Raw genomic sequence first — 19767 nt, forward strand, 5'->3', positions numbered from 1 at the left:
TTCCCAGAAATATTATAGCCAAATTTCAGAGTTCTCAGATGAAGGAGAATATATTCCAAGCAGCCAAAAAGAAACAATTCAAATTTCGTGACGTCACAGTTAGGATAGCACAAGATTTAACAACATCTACATTAAGGAAATCAGAGAACCTGGAATATGATACTCCAGTGGGTAAAGGAGCTGGAATTAGAGCCAAGAATCACCTACCCAGCAACACTGATTATAACTCTTTGGGGGGGGGGGGGGGGGAGAGAAGCACATTTAATGAAATTGAGGACTTTCAAGCATTCCAGATGAAAAGAGCAAAGCTGAAAAGAAAACCTGATTTTCAAATACAAGACTCAAGAGAACCATAAAAGTGTTAAACAAAGGGGAAAAAAGTGTAAACAAGAAAAAAGAGAAATCATAAGGGATACAATAAGGTTAAACTCTTTACATTCCTACATGGGAAGATAATTGTAAGACCTAAGAATTTTATCTTATTACAGCATTTAGAAGGGGTAGACATAGCCAGAGGGTATAATTGTGAGTTGACTATGATGGGATAATAACTAAAAAAACAAAATTAAAAGGTGAGAATGAGGGATGCACTGGGAGAAGTGGGAAAGGAGAGAGAGAATAGGGTAAATTACCTCATGTAAAAAGGTATGAAAGAGCTTTTACAGTAAAGGGGAAGATGGGGAGGTGGAGATGGTGGATAATACTTGAAAACATTACTCACATGGAATTGGTTCCTAAAGGAACTAACATGTACTCGATCGGGTATAGAAATCTATCTTACCCTATAAGGAAGTAGATGGGGAAGAGGTTAAGGGGGAAAAAAAAAAAGGGGGGGGGGGGGAGACAACTGACTGGGAGAGGTAGGAGACTGAGAGTATTGGGGAGGGGGGAATAGAGAGGGGGAAACAGGGGATGCGAAATACACAGTAATCATAAGTGTGAATGTGAAAATCTAGTGCCTTCCTATTGCCTCTAAAGTAAAAACATAAATTTGTCTGTTTTTAAATCCCTATACAATCTAGCCCCAACCATTTTCAACTTCACTAAATGCTACTCCTCCCTTTCTTCTGCCCCATACTCTGTAATTCAACCAAACTGGTCTCTTCTCTCTATTCCTTTCATGCCTATAATGCATGAAATTCTTACATATCATGATCTCACTAGACATCACCAGCTCTCCCACACTGTGCATACGATTCAGTCAAACCAACATTCCCTTCTGTTCATGACATACAAAATTCTACATCGCCTCTCCATACCTTTTTACTGGCCATCTTCCATGACTAGAATACACTCCTCACCCGACCCCCAGCTGACCCACCCCCACGCCGCCTAAAAAATGATTTGCCCAGGGTCATACAGCTAGTAGGTTTCTGAGGCCAGATTTGAACTCAGGAAATGAGCGACCTAAACTACCCCCAATGACGGTAAACCTGTGGCTATTTTTCATCTCATGTCTTATTCCATATTCCATCTACCTATGAAATACTTCTCAAATATAATTCCCTCTTCTATTGTCAAAATGCCACCACTCGATACAGGCTTTCATTAACACCTATCATAACTTAGTCTAACACACCCTACTCTCTACTCACTCCTTATAATGTTAACAAAATATTTTTTACATAGAGATCACACTACTGTTAGGTATCTTCAATGACTCCATAAAGCATACTCATTGAAATGTCTTTGCTTTTTAGTCAAGACCTTCCTAAAATCTAGTTATTGCCCACTCTATTTGCAAGGTAAGCAAGCAGTCTACAGAATTCTCTATAAACCTCCAAGTATCAGTAAGCATAAAATGTAAATGCAGCTTCTTCTGTGTACCTCTTTCTGTAATTTTTGTGTTATAGTGTATTATTTAACACACATATGTGTAGGTACTAAGAATGAAGAACTATTTAAATTTTGAATCCATCCCCTAGATCAGACACAATGTCCTATACAAGGCAGGCACTTAGTTCATATTTAGTTAATATGTAATACTGAAGAATTTCAATTAAAAAAAAACCCTATAATTCTACTGTAAGTCCAAGGTAAAAAAAAAATTGAGAAACTATACTTCCTTCTTTCATTGAGGAGGTCTCATAACAAAGGTAGGACACCTCAAATAATACAACATAAGGTTGATGTGTTAGTTATTTTTGTTAAGCTGACTTTTTTATATAATGGATGGCTTGCTAGAGAAAGAATTAATTATTCAGAAACATGATATAAAACCAAGAAGTAATAATAAAAAGATTAAAACATCTTAAACACCAAGCATTCTGATAACATCATAAGAAAAAGGCAGTGGCAGAATTCTTACCTCTGACTGCATCAGGAAGGTATCCTGCATGTGATCTCTAACTTCCTTCAGGAAGCTGGGATGGCTACCTACCTGGAAAAACATTAAGAAATTAGATTTCGCCAGAATTGGGACCATTCAGATTTGGATAATTCTGCATACGTAAAGAAGAAATAAAGTTGGAATAAAAGAAAACTAAAAGGAAAGAAAGTGGCTGAAACACAGGTAACTCTCAATATGATACTTTGTGAATTTCCCGTAACGTATCTTAAACTTTCAGCTTCTGTCCAGTTAGTTTGTGTTTGGAAAATTCTAACTTTAGTATCAGTCCTAAGGAAAATGTAATTACAACAAGGATTAACAACACCATAGAGTATTAAAATAAAAATAGATGACAAATCAGGAGAGCTGGGTTCTATTTCATTAAATAGTTGTGAATATTGCAAGTAAACAGACTATAATTGAGTAGTTTTATATTTAAGATTAACAAAATACTTCCAAGGTCTCTTCTACCTATGACGCTATCATTTTTTCTAAGGAAATCCTGTTGTTGTTGAGTCATTTTCAGTCATGCCCAACTCTTCATGACCCAGTTTGTTTTGGGGGTTTTTTGGGGCAAAGATACCGAAATATTTTGCCATTTCTTTGTCCAGCTCATTTGACAAATGAGAAAACTGAGGAAAACAAGGTTAAGTGAATTAGCCAGGGTCACATAGCTAGCAAGTGTCTAAAGCCAGATTTCATATTTGGAAGAGTCTTCCTGACTCTAAGCCTGGCACTCTAACCACTGCACCACCTAAGCTGACCAAGGTAATCATACATATGTATCTACAAACATTTTTAAAATTGTATATAGATACACTTTCAAAAGTTATGTAACGATTGGAATAACGCCACCTGCTGGATACTTACTGTAGAAGAGGTCTGCCCATGAAGGGAAGGTCTTTGAGGGCAAGACCAGGAGTCTTTTCTTCAGGAGTCAGGAAGTGACGCGGACTAGTGGGAGGAGGAAGGAAGAGACTGGCGCTCAGTCTCGCTCTCTTTCCTCTGGACTCTGGCGGAGAAGGGAGCTAGAAATGTGCTCTCCCTTTAATAGATAGGAATCTAGGCCTTTTTCTCTCTCTTTACCAAATTCTTATTCTCCTTAATAAATGCTTAAAAGTCTAACTCTTGCTAAAGCTTATAATTTATTGGCGACCACTCATTAGATATTTTAGACAGTTTAGCTAGAATTTTAACCCTTACAGTTACATATAGGGGGCAGCTAGGTAGCACAGTGGATAAAACACTGGCCCTGGATTCAGGAGGACCTGAGTTCAAATACGGCCTCAGGCACTTAATACTAACTAGCTGTGTGACCCTGGGCAAATCATTTAACCCTCACTGCCCCACAAACAAACCAAAAAAAAGTTACATATAGTAAGACTGTGGACTTTTAGGATTACAAAAAAGAAGCACTACAGTCATATAGAACGTTAAATTACTTTAAAATAAGTTTCATCTATTTATATAATATAATAATCACTAAGAAAGCTCATGTCACCAAAGTCCTTGGGATTGTCAAATAGTTCAACATCAGAAACTGACATATTTTATCAGTAAACTGACATTAAAGAGGTATGGTCATCTACTTTGTATTACATCAATAAGGACTTTTTCATTTGACTTGCAGCTGAAACCTTCCAAAAATACTCTCTTCTATTATAATGTGAGGACCTTGAAAACAAGAGCTTTCTTATTTTTTTTTCCCTATCTGTATATCCAGTGTTTTGAACATACTGTGTGTTTAATACAGGTTTTGTTCATTCATACATTCAAGAAAAACATGGTTTCTAAAACGTAGAATCACTGATATCCTTAGAATTCGTTCCCAATATGCCAAACTAAATTTGTTGCAAAAGTACATTAAGCTTTACAAACAACTACAACAATAACATAAAGACATTCTAATCTATAATTTTCCGTAAGGACTGATTTAGCAGCCTCCCAAAAGGTTATTGTCTCATTTTTTCCAAAAAAGTTTTATTTTTTTATGAAAAAAGTGCATTAAACTAAGAATTTTACAAATATTTATCTCATTTGATCTTCACGGCAACTTTGCAAGGTAGGTGCTGTGTCAATCTACAATTGAGGAAATGGAGACAAAAAGAGGTTAAGTGACTTGTCCAGGTACACTCTGCTAATTATCTGAAGCTAGATTTGAATTCAAGTCTTCTGACTCCAGGCCCAGTGTTCTATACACCAAGCCACATAGCTGTCTCAGATGACTACCTATTTAGACCATGCTTCAGCTTAACAAAAAGAAATGAAAATAAAAATATTGTTTATGTATTTTTTTTAAAAACTGGAATTGTCAAAAATTTCAATTCCCTCTGGATAACTGAATATAAACTTAGGCATTACAAAACCAGGATTTAAATTCATGGTAATTAAATATAAACAAAAGGACAATCAACGCAGTAATAATAGCAATATAAAAAAGTTATTAATGCAGTGAATAACTAGGATTCTGGAGGACTGATGAACCAGCCTAAGTTCAAAACATAATGAGGTTGGGCAACTAGGTGGCCAAGTGGATAGAACACCGGCCCTGGAGTCAGGAGAACCTGAGTTCAAATCCGACCTCAGACACTTAAGACTTACTAGATGTGTGACCCTGGGCAAGTCACTTAACCCCAATTGCCTCAATAAAAACAAAAAAACAAAAAACATGATGAAGTTAAGTGGAGCGGTTGATAAGACATGATTTAGAATCACAGAGCAAGAAATGAATCCCAGGTACACAAATAAAACCTAGAGATACAATACAGATACAAAAACAATAGGATAATCTTGTATTCATTAAACAACTAGGTACCAAGCTCTGTGGAAAAAAAAAAAGACAAAAATGAAATGCCCTGGGGACAGCTAGGTGGCACGGTGGATAAAGCACTGGCCCTGGAATCAGGAGGACCCGAGTTCAAATCAGGCCTCAGACACTTGACACTTACTAGCTGTGTGACCCTGGCCAAGTCACTAAATTTTCATTGCCCTGCAAAAAACAAGCCCCGCCGCCCCCCCCCAAAAAGAAAGAAAAGAAGAAAGAAAAAAGAAAGGCCCTGACACTACCCTCAATGATTTTACCTTGTAATGGAGGAAAAGCAAGTATAGACAAGGTAATTTTAGGAAGAGGAAATAGCTGTTGGGATCATAACAGGTCTTGCTTAGGTAGGTGGTACTACAGCTATGTTGTAAAGGAAACTTTAATTTGAAGAGGTCGAAATTAAGACTAAATATATTCCAAGTACTTAATAACAGCTTGTACTAAGGCAGAGGGGTTGGGGGGGGGTGAATATAGGAAAAAGGGCAAGAAGGCAACGAGAGGAAAAGGGCATTTTTGAGTGAATTTTGGAGTATATGAAAGGAAGGGAGGAAGGGAGGTAGGAAGGAAGGAGGGAAGGAGGAAGGGAGAGAAAAAAGGCAGGGGAGGAGAAGGGAAGAATGTTAGGGAAGAAAGTTAGTTTGCAATGTCCCACTGGCAACTGTGAAATGAAAAGAGGGAAAGAATTGCATCATGTAGGCCCAATAAGAAGCCACCTGAATAGTGCAGACAACAGATGATAAGGGACTGGGATTGGACAGGAGTGATGGCTATGTAACTAGAGAAAAGAGAAGAGATGGAGTAAATTTGAGGAGGTAGAATCCATAAGATTTAGCAACAGGCAGAATATTGGGGGGGGGGGGTGACAGGGGGAAAAGTTAAAGATGATTCTGAGGAAGCTAACCTACATAAGTACAAGGATGATAGTACCCTCAACAGAAATAAGTTACAAAAAGGGGTGAGATAGATGGTTGGCAAGTGTGGCAGGACAGAATCGTTTTGTAAATGTTGAGTCTGATATAAGGTTTGTGAGATTTCATCCCACACTTGGCAAATTGCCAAAGATGAAAAATGGGAATAAATCAGGAAAAGATAGGACCATTAATGCACTGTGGAAAGAGTTATGAATTGACTCAACACTCTAGAAAAAAATTTTGGAATGATGTGAATATGCCCATATCCTTTGGCCCAGAGATTCCACAGTTAGGAATATATGCTGAGTCAGTGACAAAAAGAAAGGTCCCCATATATTGGGGGAGAACATAGGGGAAAGCTAGTTAAGTACAAGAACGGTAGTACCCTCAACAGAAATAAGAAATGTAATATGTAAAATGTTAAGACATTTCTAAAATGTCTTAAACGTATGGTGTATCACTTCATACCACTAAAAACAAGACCTTTACACTTAAGTCAGAATGGGTAAGATTTAGTTTTTATTTATGTTATTTGTCTCAATTATCCACAGTGAAAAAGATAGGAATTTACAAATGAGCCTTTCTTTACCTAAATCCAATTAAAAAACACAATGTTGGGGAAAACTGGTATTAATTTTTGCCTATTATTTCTAACTGACTTTCTTTTTTTTGTTTTGTGGAGCAATGAAGATTAAGTGACTTGCCCAGGGTCACACAGCTAGTAAGTGTCTTGAGGCCGGATTTGAAGTCAAGTCCTACTGAATCCAGGGCCAGTGCTTTATCCACTGCACCACCTAGCTGCCCCGCCCTCTAAATGACTTTCATCTAAAAGTTAGCTCAACTTTCCTGCTTTTCCGATTTTCTTCTTACAAATTACAAAACTACAGTGTTATAAAGAACTCTCTACTCTTGAAAAAAATTATATCAATTTAATTCAACTTTATATAATTTTAATTGAGCTTTATAAACACCTGCTTCCACTACCACACCATGGGTAAACTATCTCAATAGATCATTTGATGATCTATGTTATGGAAAACTACAGAATAGGCAAAGTACATAAAAAGGAATTGGCAATTATTTTTCTTCAATAAAAGGCATCTCAGTAACACAGTTCAAATAGCCTAGATCTCTTTATAGCGATTTTCCCTAGTATTCCCAATTAGATTGTTCCTTAAATTCTTTATCAATAAATCCTTCATGAATTAGATGACTTCAAACCAAAAAAAAAAAAAAAAAAGGTGGTAGAGAATTTCTTCTTCGATGGTTGCCCATCTAAAGCAATTGCAGTTAAAATACTAAGCAGAGGGGCAGCTAGGTGGTACAGTAGATAAAGCACCAGACCTGGATTCAGGAAGACCTGAGTTCAAATCTGGCCTCAGACACTTGATACTTACTAGCTGTGTGATCCTGGGCAAGTCACACAAAACAAAACAAAACCAAAAAAAGAAAAAAAAAAGAAAAATACTAAGCTGAAAGAAACCAGGTCTTTATATTTTTTAAAACCTAATATGTGGGCAGCTAGATGGCACAATGGTTAAACCACAAGTTACTAGCTGTGTGACCCTAGGCAAGTCACTTAACCCCCATTGCCTGCAAAAAAACAAAACAAAACAAAAACTAATACGTGGTCTTTGTCTTAGCCCAGAACTTGGAAGCAAGGGCTATTATTCTTCCAAGGTCATTGGAGATGTTTAATGGAGAGAACTCATGTTTAGGAACAGCTACTGAGAGTCTTTCTAATGCTGAGATTTGAAATATATATATATATATATATATATATATATATATATATATATATATATATATATATATGTGCATCTTTTAGTTCTGTTAAGCATAAATGTTCTTTAACCAAATGATTTTTTTTAAAACCTAAATGTTAAGGACTTACTTTGGATAGTCACATTTGTACTAAATGGTATAGTGAAAATACTATTAAATTTTAAACAGGGTCTCAATGAGTTTCCAAGTTAAGCCTGATGAACAGACAAGATGTTAAAGATATGTCACTTCATCTCACATATATTTTTCAAATTGAAATTCTTTTTATTAAAACAATTACCTGTTTGTATTCGCTGACACAACTTTGGCAGCAAAATCTTTTCTGCTGCCCATCGACGATAAGGACATTGTTTCCAGCACCTTTGCTAGGCAAGTACTCGCCACACTGTTCACAGCAATTCATTATTAAGCCATTTGCCATTCTATATCTATTAAAGCAGTGGTCACTACAGAGCTTATGAGTCATGTTTTTAAAGCTTACTTCATGGCGAATCTAAAAGAAAAATTCAATTCAGTATTAAAGACACGTAAAGAAGAAAACTTTCTATCATTATATAAGAACAGAAGATCTGACTCCTCTGCAGAAGGGATGTTTAGGGGAAAGACTGTCAAAGTAGATCAGACCTATACGGGAATTCTTCAAGTAACTTAATTAAACCTCTCCATTTTAGTGATAAGGGAAGTTGATCTCCTCCCCCAATAATGCCTAAAATTGCAGAACTCGTTGACATCCTCTTCAACAAATAGAAACTGGAAACTGATAGACAACCAACTAGTTCTGATGAGTATGATGGTCCCACCTAATAAGAAGAATGGATTAACAACTCAAAGTAAATATTTCAAACTATTATGTAGCATACAATTTTAAGAAATAAAAACATCTTTATTTAGATGCTTGATAATGCCCTTCTACTCAAATTCGAAGCAAGATCATTACTTAATTTCCCTCTGATCCCACCCTGTTACCCAATGCTTCGCAATTTACCTTTACATTTGTAAGGGGAGGGGAGAGGAGAGAAGTGTGTAGAGACATGAGGAAGAAGACTATAGTTTTTAATGAATTCACCTCTACTCAAGAGATTATCCAAATTTTAAAAAAAAAAACTGTTAAAGTCATATATTTAAATAGAAAAAATTACTACTAATTTCAGCCAAGTGAATAATTTACACAGTACTGATCAAATCTATCTTCAACTCTTCCTTCAGGCTCAAGTAATAGAATACCTTGCTAACCAAATTTTAAAATTTGGTTTAAATATAGATAATAATGTAAAAAACTGAAGCTTAGACAATGTTTATCATGAAAACTACTTTAAACATAGACAATACAGACCTCTGTTAGTTTGCCACAGATTGTGCATCTTGATTTATTTAAGAGTCCTTTTGAAGGATTCTGTTTGTCTTCATAGAGTGATAAGCATGAAGTACTACAGAATTCCTGGAAGGATTCACTTGAATCCACTTGGGCAACAATGGTACCTTTCATTGTTGTTATATCTCTAAAAAAGAAAAATGAGGAAAGCACATATCATATTTTAACAGCAGAGCATTATTTTTAAAATAATTAAACCCTTATTACCCTGAAATGTTTATTCATACAAAAATCAACCAAACTCTACCAGATGGGGGTCTCAATAGGAGGCTATATGGAAGAATGCACCCAAAAGACAATTTTTAAATGTTTATAGTCCTAAGAAAAGATAATTAGGTCAACCACAAATGAATGTGAATACAATGTCTATTAGTAGCTAAAACGTTTGCTCCTGTAAGACAATATCAGTATGTTCAAGTCTGTAAAAACTCCAGAAAGCAAATATATACCTCTGACTAGAATCAGAAAATGATATAGGAATATATCCAAAAAAAAAAAAAAAAACCCATTTTAAAGTTTTACCTCAACTGGAGTTACAATATAGTACAGTATAGTATTCAAGTGGGAAATAATAATAGCAAACATTTATATAAAGCTTACTATGTGCCAGGCACTGTGATAAATGTTTTACAATTATCCTATTTGATCCTCACAATAACCTTGGGAAGTAGGCCTTATTATTACCCCCATTTTACAGGTGAGAAAACTGAGGCAAACGGGCAAACAGTCATTTGCCCAGGCACATACGGATACTGTGTTGGAGGTCAAATCTGAACTAAGATATTCCTAACTCCAAGCCCAGCACTCTACCTACTATACCAGCTAGCTGCCCAATATTGTGATGAAACCAAAAGCTGCTATAAGTTAAGATTTATAGTCAGAAGGGAACTTTGAGACCAACTTTGAGTTCAGCTGCTATCATTTTATAGGTGAGGAAATTGAACTTCCAGGTTAGTTTTATTGCCTAAAGTCACCAGCAGAATTTGAAACCATATTTTCCAACAACAGATTCCATGTTCTTTCTGCTATATCACATCCCCTTTGTAATATAATTTATTATTGAATAGATTCTTACAGAAATTGGAAATTAGGGGCAGCTAGGTAGTGCAGTGAATAGAGCACCGGCCCTGGAGTCAGGAGGACCTGAGTTCAAATCTGGCCTCAGACACTTAACATGTACTAGCTGTGTGACCCTGGGCAAATAACTTAACCCCAATTGCCTCACTTAAAAAAAAAAAAAAAGAAATTGGAAATTAAATGTCTTCTAAACTATACAAGGCTAAAAATAATTCTACTCACCTAGAAACAGATGGGAAGACCCCACCCTGTTCTGATTACTTATCATATACTCTCTTCTAACATAAGCTACATTTAACTTCTGAGTTGAATTAAAATGGTAGGGCAGGATAGAGCCCAACTCAGAAGAAAATTTATAAAGATAGAAAGTGAACATCATTTAAGGCAAATCATTCTCAAAATAAAACTAAATTCTATTTATGGCTTGATAATGTTTTAAAATAAATAAAATCCAATGGCATTCCTCTAATCTGTTTTTTTAAAAATATCAGACCAAATTTTGTCAAGTTTATAAAAAATGTGAGTCCTAGAAAGCTATAAAATTTCATTTGCCATTAAGAATCTACTTCACTCAACTAAAAACAGAAATCTACAAGAATCATAAAAGGACTACCTATACCACCATCCAACCAAATTCCAAAGACCTCTCTGTCTAAAGTAACTTAAATCAAATTCCCCAGAAGCCCTTCTGACTATAGCTCTCCAAATATTACCTTGCACACAACTTTAGGAGACTATAAACAAAGACAGAGCATTGTAAGTTCTAAAATGGATGTTTGATTACATTAAATAAAAAAGGTTTTGTACAAATAAAACCAATGTAATAGCAAAGACTAGAAGGAAAGCAGAAAATTAGGGGAAAAATTCGTTTCTCAGATAAAGGTCTTATATCTCAGATACAGAAAACTTTATCAAATTTCTAAGAATGAGTCATCCCCAATTGGCAAATGGTCCAAAAAAAAAAAAAAAAGGCTTGTTTATTTGTTGGTGGGGGGGAGACCATGAGGGTTAAATGAATTGCCCAGGATCACACAGCTAATAAGTGTCAAGTGTCTGAGGCTGGATTTGAACTGAAGTCCTCCTGAATCCAGGGCCGGTGCCACCTAGCTGCCCCCAAAATATGGGGTTTTTGATGAAGAAATCAAAGCTACCATGTAAAATGAAAATATGCTCTAAATCATTACTGATCAAAGAAATGCAAATTAAAACAACTTTAGAATACCATCTCACACTTACCAACCAGGTTGGCTAAAATGATAGAAGGGGAAAATGACAAATACTGGTGGGGATGTGGAAAAACTGTGCATACCCTTTGACCCAGCAATATCACTATTGGGTCTGTTTCCAAAGGTAATCAGGAAAAAAGAAAAGTTCTATGTTTTCAAATATTTATAGCAGCTTTTTTTGTGGTGGCAAAGAACTGGAAATGGAGGGGATGTCCATCAATTGGAGAATAGCTAAACAAGTTAAGTTATTAAAAAAATGACAAGCAGATTCATTTTAGGAAAACATGGACAGATGCATGAAATGAAAAGTGAAATGAATACAATCAAGAACACTGAATAAAGTAACAGTAATAGTGTTCAAATAATAACTGAACTAAGCCATTCAGAACATTACAAACATTCAAATCAACTATAAAAGACCTATGAAGATGCCATCCACCTCCAGAAAAAGAACTGATAAATGGAAGTATGCATAGAATATCTTATCTACTTCCATCTGTCAAATGATGTGATTCTCTAATGTGGGGTGGGACAGAAAGGAGGAAGAGAGTTTGAATGTCAAAATGGGGAAAAAAAATTTTAATTTAGTTTTTAAAAAAGACTTGAAAAGGCAGAAAGTGGCCAGCAATAGACATATGTACAATAGTGCACATCATTTCTCTAATATAGCATACGTTTTCCTCCCCAAAAAACATGTCCTTCACCACCTATATAATCAGTAAAAAAGTTAAAGATATCCCTTACTTTTTGCACATGACGCAGAGTTTCTTTGGAGCAGGCTTGTGTGAGAATGAGGAAAGACAAGAAGTAGAACAAAACAGGTGAGCAGATCCTTTTCGTTGATAGGCAGTTTGTCCCTTCTGCAAAGGTTTTTTGCAATTTGCACAAGTAACTTTAACTGGTTTAGTAGGTTGCTGTTGTGAAGGAGGCTGGAAAATCTGCTTAGGAAGTGAGGCCACTGGTGACAAAGAATCCACCCCAGGTTGCTTCTGATTTCGGGGAAATGAAGCTGACTGGGAGATCCAAGAATCTTAAAGACACAATACATATATAAGAATAACTAAAATAATTTTAAATCAAAATTGAATACCATAAAAATATTTGTAAGCTCTCACCAAATTGCAAGATTTAGGTTAGAAAGAAAATTCTACTTCATAAAATCACTCTTTTCTGAATGGTTTAAACTGGGAATATGCATATTAATAAAGATGTGTCTGCAATCTTCAAGTAATGGTTTCTGTGACTAATAAGATCTAGGTATTTAACTGAGAATTCACACTAAAACCAAATATCACAGAAATTAAAACTGAAAGGGATCTCCAGAATCATCTAATCCAAACCCCTCATGTTACATGTTACAATATAGGGGATGAGGGCCTAGAGGGATCTTTTTTTTTTTCTTTTTTGAGGGGGGGAAAGGTATCCCCATGAAAATCTAGAAAATACTTTCCTGACTTCTAAAGTTGTTCTGTGCTCCCACCTAAGTATGCAATATGGTATGAAATGACAGTTTGTGATCATACCAGTGTCAATAAATGTTTCCCCTGCTGCTCCCAATCAAAAAAACCGAAAAACATTTTAACTGTATTAAAGTGTCTTCCTTCAACATGGAACACTTTCACTAAGACTACAGTACTGAGTTATCAGTGGGTGTTCTCCCTGCCTTGGCTCTCCCTAAAGTGTAGAACTGTTGTATCTTTCGAGTCACTCATTAGCTCTCACTAATATTAAGACTTTCTAGCAGTTTACTCTCTCCATCCCACTTTAAATCTAATATCCACTGTCTATGGTTACAGTCAACACATCCATGACCTGTTTGCCACTCAATGCTTCTGCAATCTACTATTGTGTTCCTCCTCTTTTTCTTCATACTTCTTTCTGTTAACACTTTTCTCCTATAGCTTCTCCAGCACATCTAAGTTTGCTTGTTGTTTTTTAAAGGGCTTGTTACAGACACCACCAGCCAACAAGACTCCTTTTCTAGCAGGCAAACTGACTAATCACAGCTTCTTAGATGCAGCCTTCTCATCTTCTTGCTTGTGTCTTTGATGCGTGCTCAAATGCTGCTTCTTTGTTTTACACACTCGCACATGTGGCACAAGCCACACACAGGATTGAGAGATAGGGGAAGGGAAGACTCCAAGTAGAACAGGAGAAAAGAAATGGTTGTAACTTCTAAATTCTTGCATAATCTGGAGGTCAAAGAAACCTAGAAAGCTGACTAGTCAATGACCAACAAATTTTTACTGGCATTTCAAGAACAAAAATTATAAATACCATCTGTAAGATAGAAAATAGCATATAATCTGAAACTAAAATTAAATTCTTCCCATATCACCAGAATAATTTTTCATTCAACAAATGCTATCATAGTTTTATTGGAGAGAAGGGAGGGTGAGCCTATCAGAAAAATTTGTAATTAATTTAATATGCTACAAAGATCTAAAAGCCCTAAGGAATTCACTTTTCTTAAAAGTGTTTATGGAGTAATTCATAGAAATAATTACAATACCAACAGCTCTGTAATCAGTAAATTACAGACAGTGAATAAAAGTATTCTTATTATTTTCAATTAAATTTGGTAGCTCATTCTCTGTATATATCCTCTTTTGAGTAACTGAGCTCAGAATTTACTTGACCAAAAGAAAATTTTATACTCTAAAATACCTAAGTTATTAAACAAATCTTTAAATTTATAAACTCAGGATGGATTAGAGCTGGAAGAGGCCTTGAAAATTATTAAGTATAGGTCCTTCACCATATCGCTGAGGAAACTGAGCCAGAAAGCTAAGTAATATGCCAAACATCCCATAAATATTTTATAAAACATGAGAAATAAGATTACACTCAGGACTCCTGGCTGAGCCCATTTACTCATTCTACTATGTAGCAATGTTAGAGAAAGGAGTAGCAATGAGAGACTGAGGCAATTGGGGTTAAGTGACTTGCCCAGGGTCACACAGCTGTGTCAAGTGTCTGAGGCCGAATTTGAACTCAGGTCCTCCTGACTCCAGGGCCAGTGCTCTATCCACCGCGCCACCTAATATCTGTTCTTAAATGGTCGCTTAGGATCCTGAAAGTTAGAAAGCCCAGGGTTCCTCTGGAAAGGGGAAGGGAGAGAATAGTAAATAAGTCTGCACTTTCTTTTCTATTTCATCAGAAAGTAGAGCTAAAATGGTTATTATGTATGGTACATAATCAACTGACCAAATGAATGGAAAAAATTCAGTTTTATGCATAACCATAATTATTGGGTGTGACTATAAAGAAATACAATTCACAAATACAATTAAGCTGTCAGTAAAAATTTCTTGCCCTGTTTAATAAAGAATGTCATCTTAAGTTGTTTCTTTTTTTCTTTTCTTTTTACACAAGGAATGCTATAACTTTAAAGTACCTCAATCTGGTAAGAATAAGAGAAAAATCAGACATGAAATCATCTTCCCATACCAAGACTCAAATAGAATAAGATCATTTTTATAAAATACAACTTTCCCCCCCTCAATTATCCATATTAATGAGGGGACACAGATGTGTGACTTAAAGACTTTTTTGTCCTAATGTTAACATGAATGTCCAATGGTTTAAGAAATCATGAAGGGGGAAGCTAGGTGGTGCACTGGATAAAGTACCGGCCCTTGATTCAGGAGGACCTGAGTTCAAATTCTGCCTCAGACACTTGACGCTTACTAGATGTGTGAACCTGGCCAAGTCACTTAACCCTCATTGCCCCACCAAGAAAAAAAAAAAAAGAATGCATTCAGAAATCATGAAGATGGGGAATTATTCTGATTCTTAACTCAGGCTTCACTCCTCAACTTGTTTTATTTCACTTACATTTTATTTATCTGGTTTATATTCAATGGCCAGGGCAAGCCAGTCCATCTCTCACTTGACAAAGTTCCAATCTAAGCACTTCCTTTAAATTCTTGCTTAGTAAAAATAACTGAATGTTACCTTTGCTCACACTTAGACTCAAGCAAAGGAAGAACAAAAAAAAAAACAAACCAAAATACTAATCAGCCATCTTAAATACAATTTTGTTATCCCTGCTGAAAACCCTCATTATAATCAAAGGTACCTAAAAAATATCAACATTGACTTTCTTCTCCTACAATCTGAAAAAAGGTTATCATTAGTGGGGGAAATGAATACAAAGACTGTCCAAAGGAAAATGATTCCTTTCTTCTTCTCATATTTTACTCCAATGTAAACTTGTAGCTGCTTGATTTGGAAGCAAACTTAAAAAAAATTATTTGCTTTCTTTCAAAAAGCAATAACAATAAAACATTAAGCAGAAATTAAAATTTCAGTCTAATAGTAAAAACAAGGAGCCAAATGTAGATACAATAGCCAAAAAATACCAAAATAGCCAAAAGTACTTTTTCCTTCAAGATTTCTATCCAACCATTGTTTTAATTGGACATGAAAATAAAAATATTGACAAACTATTATGTTGAGTCAAATCTATGATTTCTAAAGTGAAAAAGTTTAGATATACATGGTTGTTGATATACACAGTTGATAAACTTTTAGAGAATAGCTAATATAGTATTTATTCTTTTTTTTAAATAAATTTATTTTAACATTTGTTTTTTGTTTTTGTTTTGGTTTGGTTTTTGGTGAGGCAATTGGGGTTAAGTGACTTGCCCAGGGTCACACAGCTAGTAAGTGTTAAGTGTCTGAGGCCAGATTTGAACTCAGGTCCTCCTGAATTCAGGGCTGGTTGCTCTATCCACGGCACCACCTAGCTGCCCCTAGTATTTATTCTTGTAGACTAAAATGGAATTTTAAGAATAAATCAATGAAAAGGTCAAATAAATACTCTTGATAAGAAAGAAAAAGCCCTGATTTTGGTAAATGTAAAAATAATGTTAATCTAAAAGTAAAAAAACTACAAAACTAAGAGGGGAGAAAGCCAGATAATATAATTATAGGTAAGAAACTACAAATGCATGCCATTAAAATTACCGCTTACCAGGATTGTGATGAGTTGCAGATTCTCCATTCTGAAAAACATCGCCTGCCACATTCATTCTACCAGGATTAAAAGGTCCTACTCCAGTCTTGGTCTGTGAAGTTAAAGATGGGGTGTATGTTTGTATATTAACACCAAAATTACTTGACTGCAGTCCGTTAGAGACATCTCCCAAGTTGGTATTCTGCAGTGATGTTACATGTGTAATCATTAAGTTCATATCACGCCCATCAGTATTTTCTAATTGGCCATCATTCACTGAGCTTACACCTGTTTCTAATGTAGTAACATTAGCAATCTGAATTTCAGAGTCTGGTTCTGTGGTGATACCACTATTACCCATTCCTGAATTTACCTTACTTCTTGAAAAACTGGAAGCTGAGAAATCCAAATCATTGGTTCTGTTTTTAGTCTCAGGAAGTCTCCGTTCAATAAAACTGGAGGCATTTTTCTCTTGCCCTTGATTTGTTTCAATGTCCTCTTCATCATCAATGATAATTGTCTCACTTATACTTCCCTTTTGAGAAGTCAAATCTTTTGAGGAAGAAAGTTTAGAATCATTTCCTTGTTGCTCTTCATTTTTTGATGATGGAAATGTGATGTTTCTTTGATCAGATAGCACTGGGGCAGCAGATGGTGGAGGTTGTATAGGTTCGATAAAAACAACATCATCATCATCTTCTACTGATGTGTTCTGAAACTTATTAGGTCTAGAAACTAAAGAATTAGTTGGACCTCCAAAAGTATTTCCTACATTTGTGAGACTAGTTGTCATGGTTGTAGTCCCTAATAAAACAGGAGCCTGTTCCGTCAATTCTAATCCTCCCACTGAATTTGTGTCCATTCCAGGCGACCTGTTGGGAAAAGTGAAGAAAGAGAAAAAGATAGTATACTTCAGTAAAATACCACGCGGTGTTTTTTTGTGCCTTTTTTTTTTTTTTAAACAAAGTGACAGACATTTAAAATTACAAACTGAGTTTTTTTTCTTAAATTAGGTTGATTCAAAGGAAAGGTTACAGTCCAATATTTCATGCAAATTCCTTATAAATATTATCTCGGGCTCTTCTAAGGTAAAATTCACCTGTTCACTTCTTGATATAATACAAATTGAGTAATATCCATGCACTCATCACCTCGAAATATGCTGGTGTTTGTACTAAGAACCAAGAGAGTGAAGTGTATTTGTGGAAACATAAGACAGAACCCTTTGCCAGATAATGGAAATAAAAGGATTAAACAAAGTTAGGGAAAGTTTTTTGTTTTTGTTTTAATTTTAAAACTTAGATATGGAAAACAAGAAATAGTCTTAAATTGTAAAGGATCCAGAATCAAGAAGAGAACCAATGGCTTTTATTTAATATAGTCAGGAAAGAGATGCCTTGTACATATGATAATAACACCGAACTTTTGTGGTACTGTAAATACTTTAACTATATTTTCTGCCTTCCCCCACACTTTTGCAATGTGCTTTTTCCTGAATATTAATTTTTACCAATTTTTGGACATCTGAATTTGTCTCCCATCTTCAAATTCTAAATACTCATTCATGTATTAAACCTCTAACTTAAAGACTTAACATAGAAAATTATGTTAATTATATTATGTATCATTAAAACAGTCCCTGTGATCTTAAAAACCAATGATTCCAAAAAACATATAGACATTTGCTATGATGTCAACCAATTCACTGTTAGTATAGTTTTATGTAACTTTCTACAATAAAAGATTTGGCAAAAATGTATTAAGATAAATTCTTTTTAGGAAGTCATAAACAAACATAATAAAAACTGGTCATTTTTAAGTAATTTCTTTTTCTATTAAGTAACCTGGTCTAACAACATAATGCATTTGTGTTAAAAAAAATATCAAGATTTGACTTAACAAAATAGGTCCTTTTTCTCAAGAGTGCACATAAATTAGGTGACTTACAGCACTCAACATAAACATGAGCCATTATTAAGAGATACTTGCTGTAATAAAATATTAAGCTTCTTCTAACAGTGAAAAACTTGGACCTGTAATTTCACTGGTATAAGAAAGAGAGTGGGTAATCTATCAATGCAAAGAGGCAACTATTCTGGAACCGTAGGAAATGGCCTGAACTGAGAGAGTACAACTTGCCAAGGTTCCACAGCCACTGCAGATCAGTAGCAGGACTTAAAGCCAAGGTCTTTCTGAGGTGAGCTAGCTCTCTATCTTCTCTATATCGGAGGATCCCAACATTTTTTGTTCCATAAACCACTTTCAACATCAAGATATGTATTGTGATTCCCTTCAGGCTAATTTAACATTCTACTCCTAATACTGTTTTAGATGTAATAAGTGCTTATGATACCTACAATGATAACTTTTGCCCCCAAAAGGTCCAAATTAAAAATTACTTCAATGATGCTTCCAACATGCACATGCTTTATCATCACAAAGAAGAAACATAACTGGACAATTATTAACTCCTTATGCTGCCATTAAAATATTTTAAACCCCAACTCCTTGGATCATTGTCAAGAATCTCCACAGGATTCACAAACCACTCAATGAGAACCACTGCTATACACAAGTAGTTTCCAAACTTTTTTGATCATATACCCCACTGGGAAAATTCTTCAAATAAAAACCCAAAACTGAGTATTAATTAGGTTGGCAGTACTAAATAAGATAATTCACAAAATTACATAAATCCAAACAGAAGAAATGCATCGCTGGCTAAGCTTACTAAATCATGATATTCATTTTCTAATTCCATGCACGAAAAAGTTTTAGTTGAAATTAATTTAGCAAAAGTGAATCCTTGATGATAAAGAGTGGAGGGGGGGGCGGGGAGGGCAGCTAGGTGGCATAGTGGATAAAGCACCAGCCCTGGATTCAGGAGTACCTGAGTTCAAATTCGGCCTCAGACACTTGACACTTACTAGCTCTGTGACCCTGGGCAAGTCATTTAACCCTCATTGCCCCACACAAAAAGAAAGAAGTGGATGGGTTGTGGTCAATGAAGGTCAGTCAGTTCACAGGATCTGCTGAGAAAAAGCACAGCTTCCAGGTGAGGAGGCAAAATACAATGTTGGAGTACCTGGCAAGATGGCTGAGAATGATCTGATTTTCTGATGCTAAATGTTTTTTTATTTCTTATCAAATTGCCCAATCACTTTGGGAAGAGTTTGGAAGACCTAAGAGTTATATACTTTGTTCCTTAATGTAAAAGGTACCAAACTAACATTTTTAATAGGAAATTGTAATAATCAATAGGAAATAATAATCAAGTCTGAATGTC

The 19767-nt window shown here is 35.4% G+C and overlaps 1 protein-coding gene across 3 annotated transcripts in view; it reads right to left on the bottom strand.

Moving 5' to 3' along the window:
• Positions 1-19767, bottom strand: part of ZMYM2 (zinc finger MYM-type containing 2) — a 95155-nt gene that overhangs the window by 45178 nt on the left and 30210 nt on the right. For 2 of the 3 annotated variants that reach the window (XM_043992041.1, XM_043992040.1), the window contains exons 3-7: positions 16500-17353; positions 12266-12551; positions 9180-9345; positions 8127-8339; positions 2309-2380 (exon numbers count right to left, since the gene is read on the bottom strand). In XM_043992041.1, the coding sequence (XP_043847976.1) occupies positions 2309-2380; positions 8127-8339; positions 9180-9345; positions 12266-12551; positions 16500-17343 (1581 nt within the window). In that variant the 5' untranslated portion in view covers positions 17344-17353. The remainder of the gene's footprint in view (positions 1-2308; positions 2381-8126; positions 8340-9179; positions 9346-12265; positions 12552-16499; positions 17354-19767) is intronic. The other variant, XM_043992042.1, reaches the window with a different exon arrangement.

Source organism: Dromiciops gliroides, chromosome 3 (genome assembly GCF_019393635.1).
Source record: "Dromiciops gliroides isolate mDroGli1 chromosome 3, mDroGli1.pri, whole genome shotgun sequence".
Taxonomy (NCBI): Eukaryota; Metazoa; Chordata; class Mammalia; order Microbiotheria; family Microbiotheriidae; genus Dromiciops; species Dromiciops gliroides.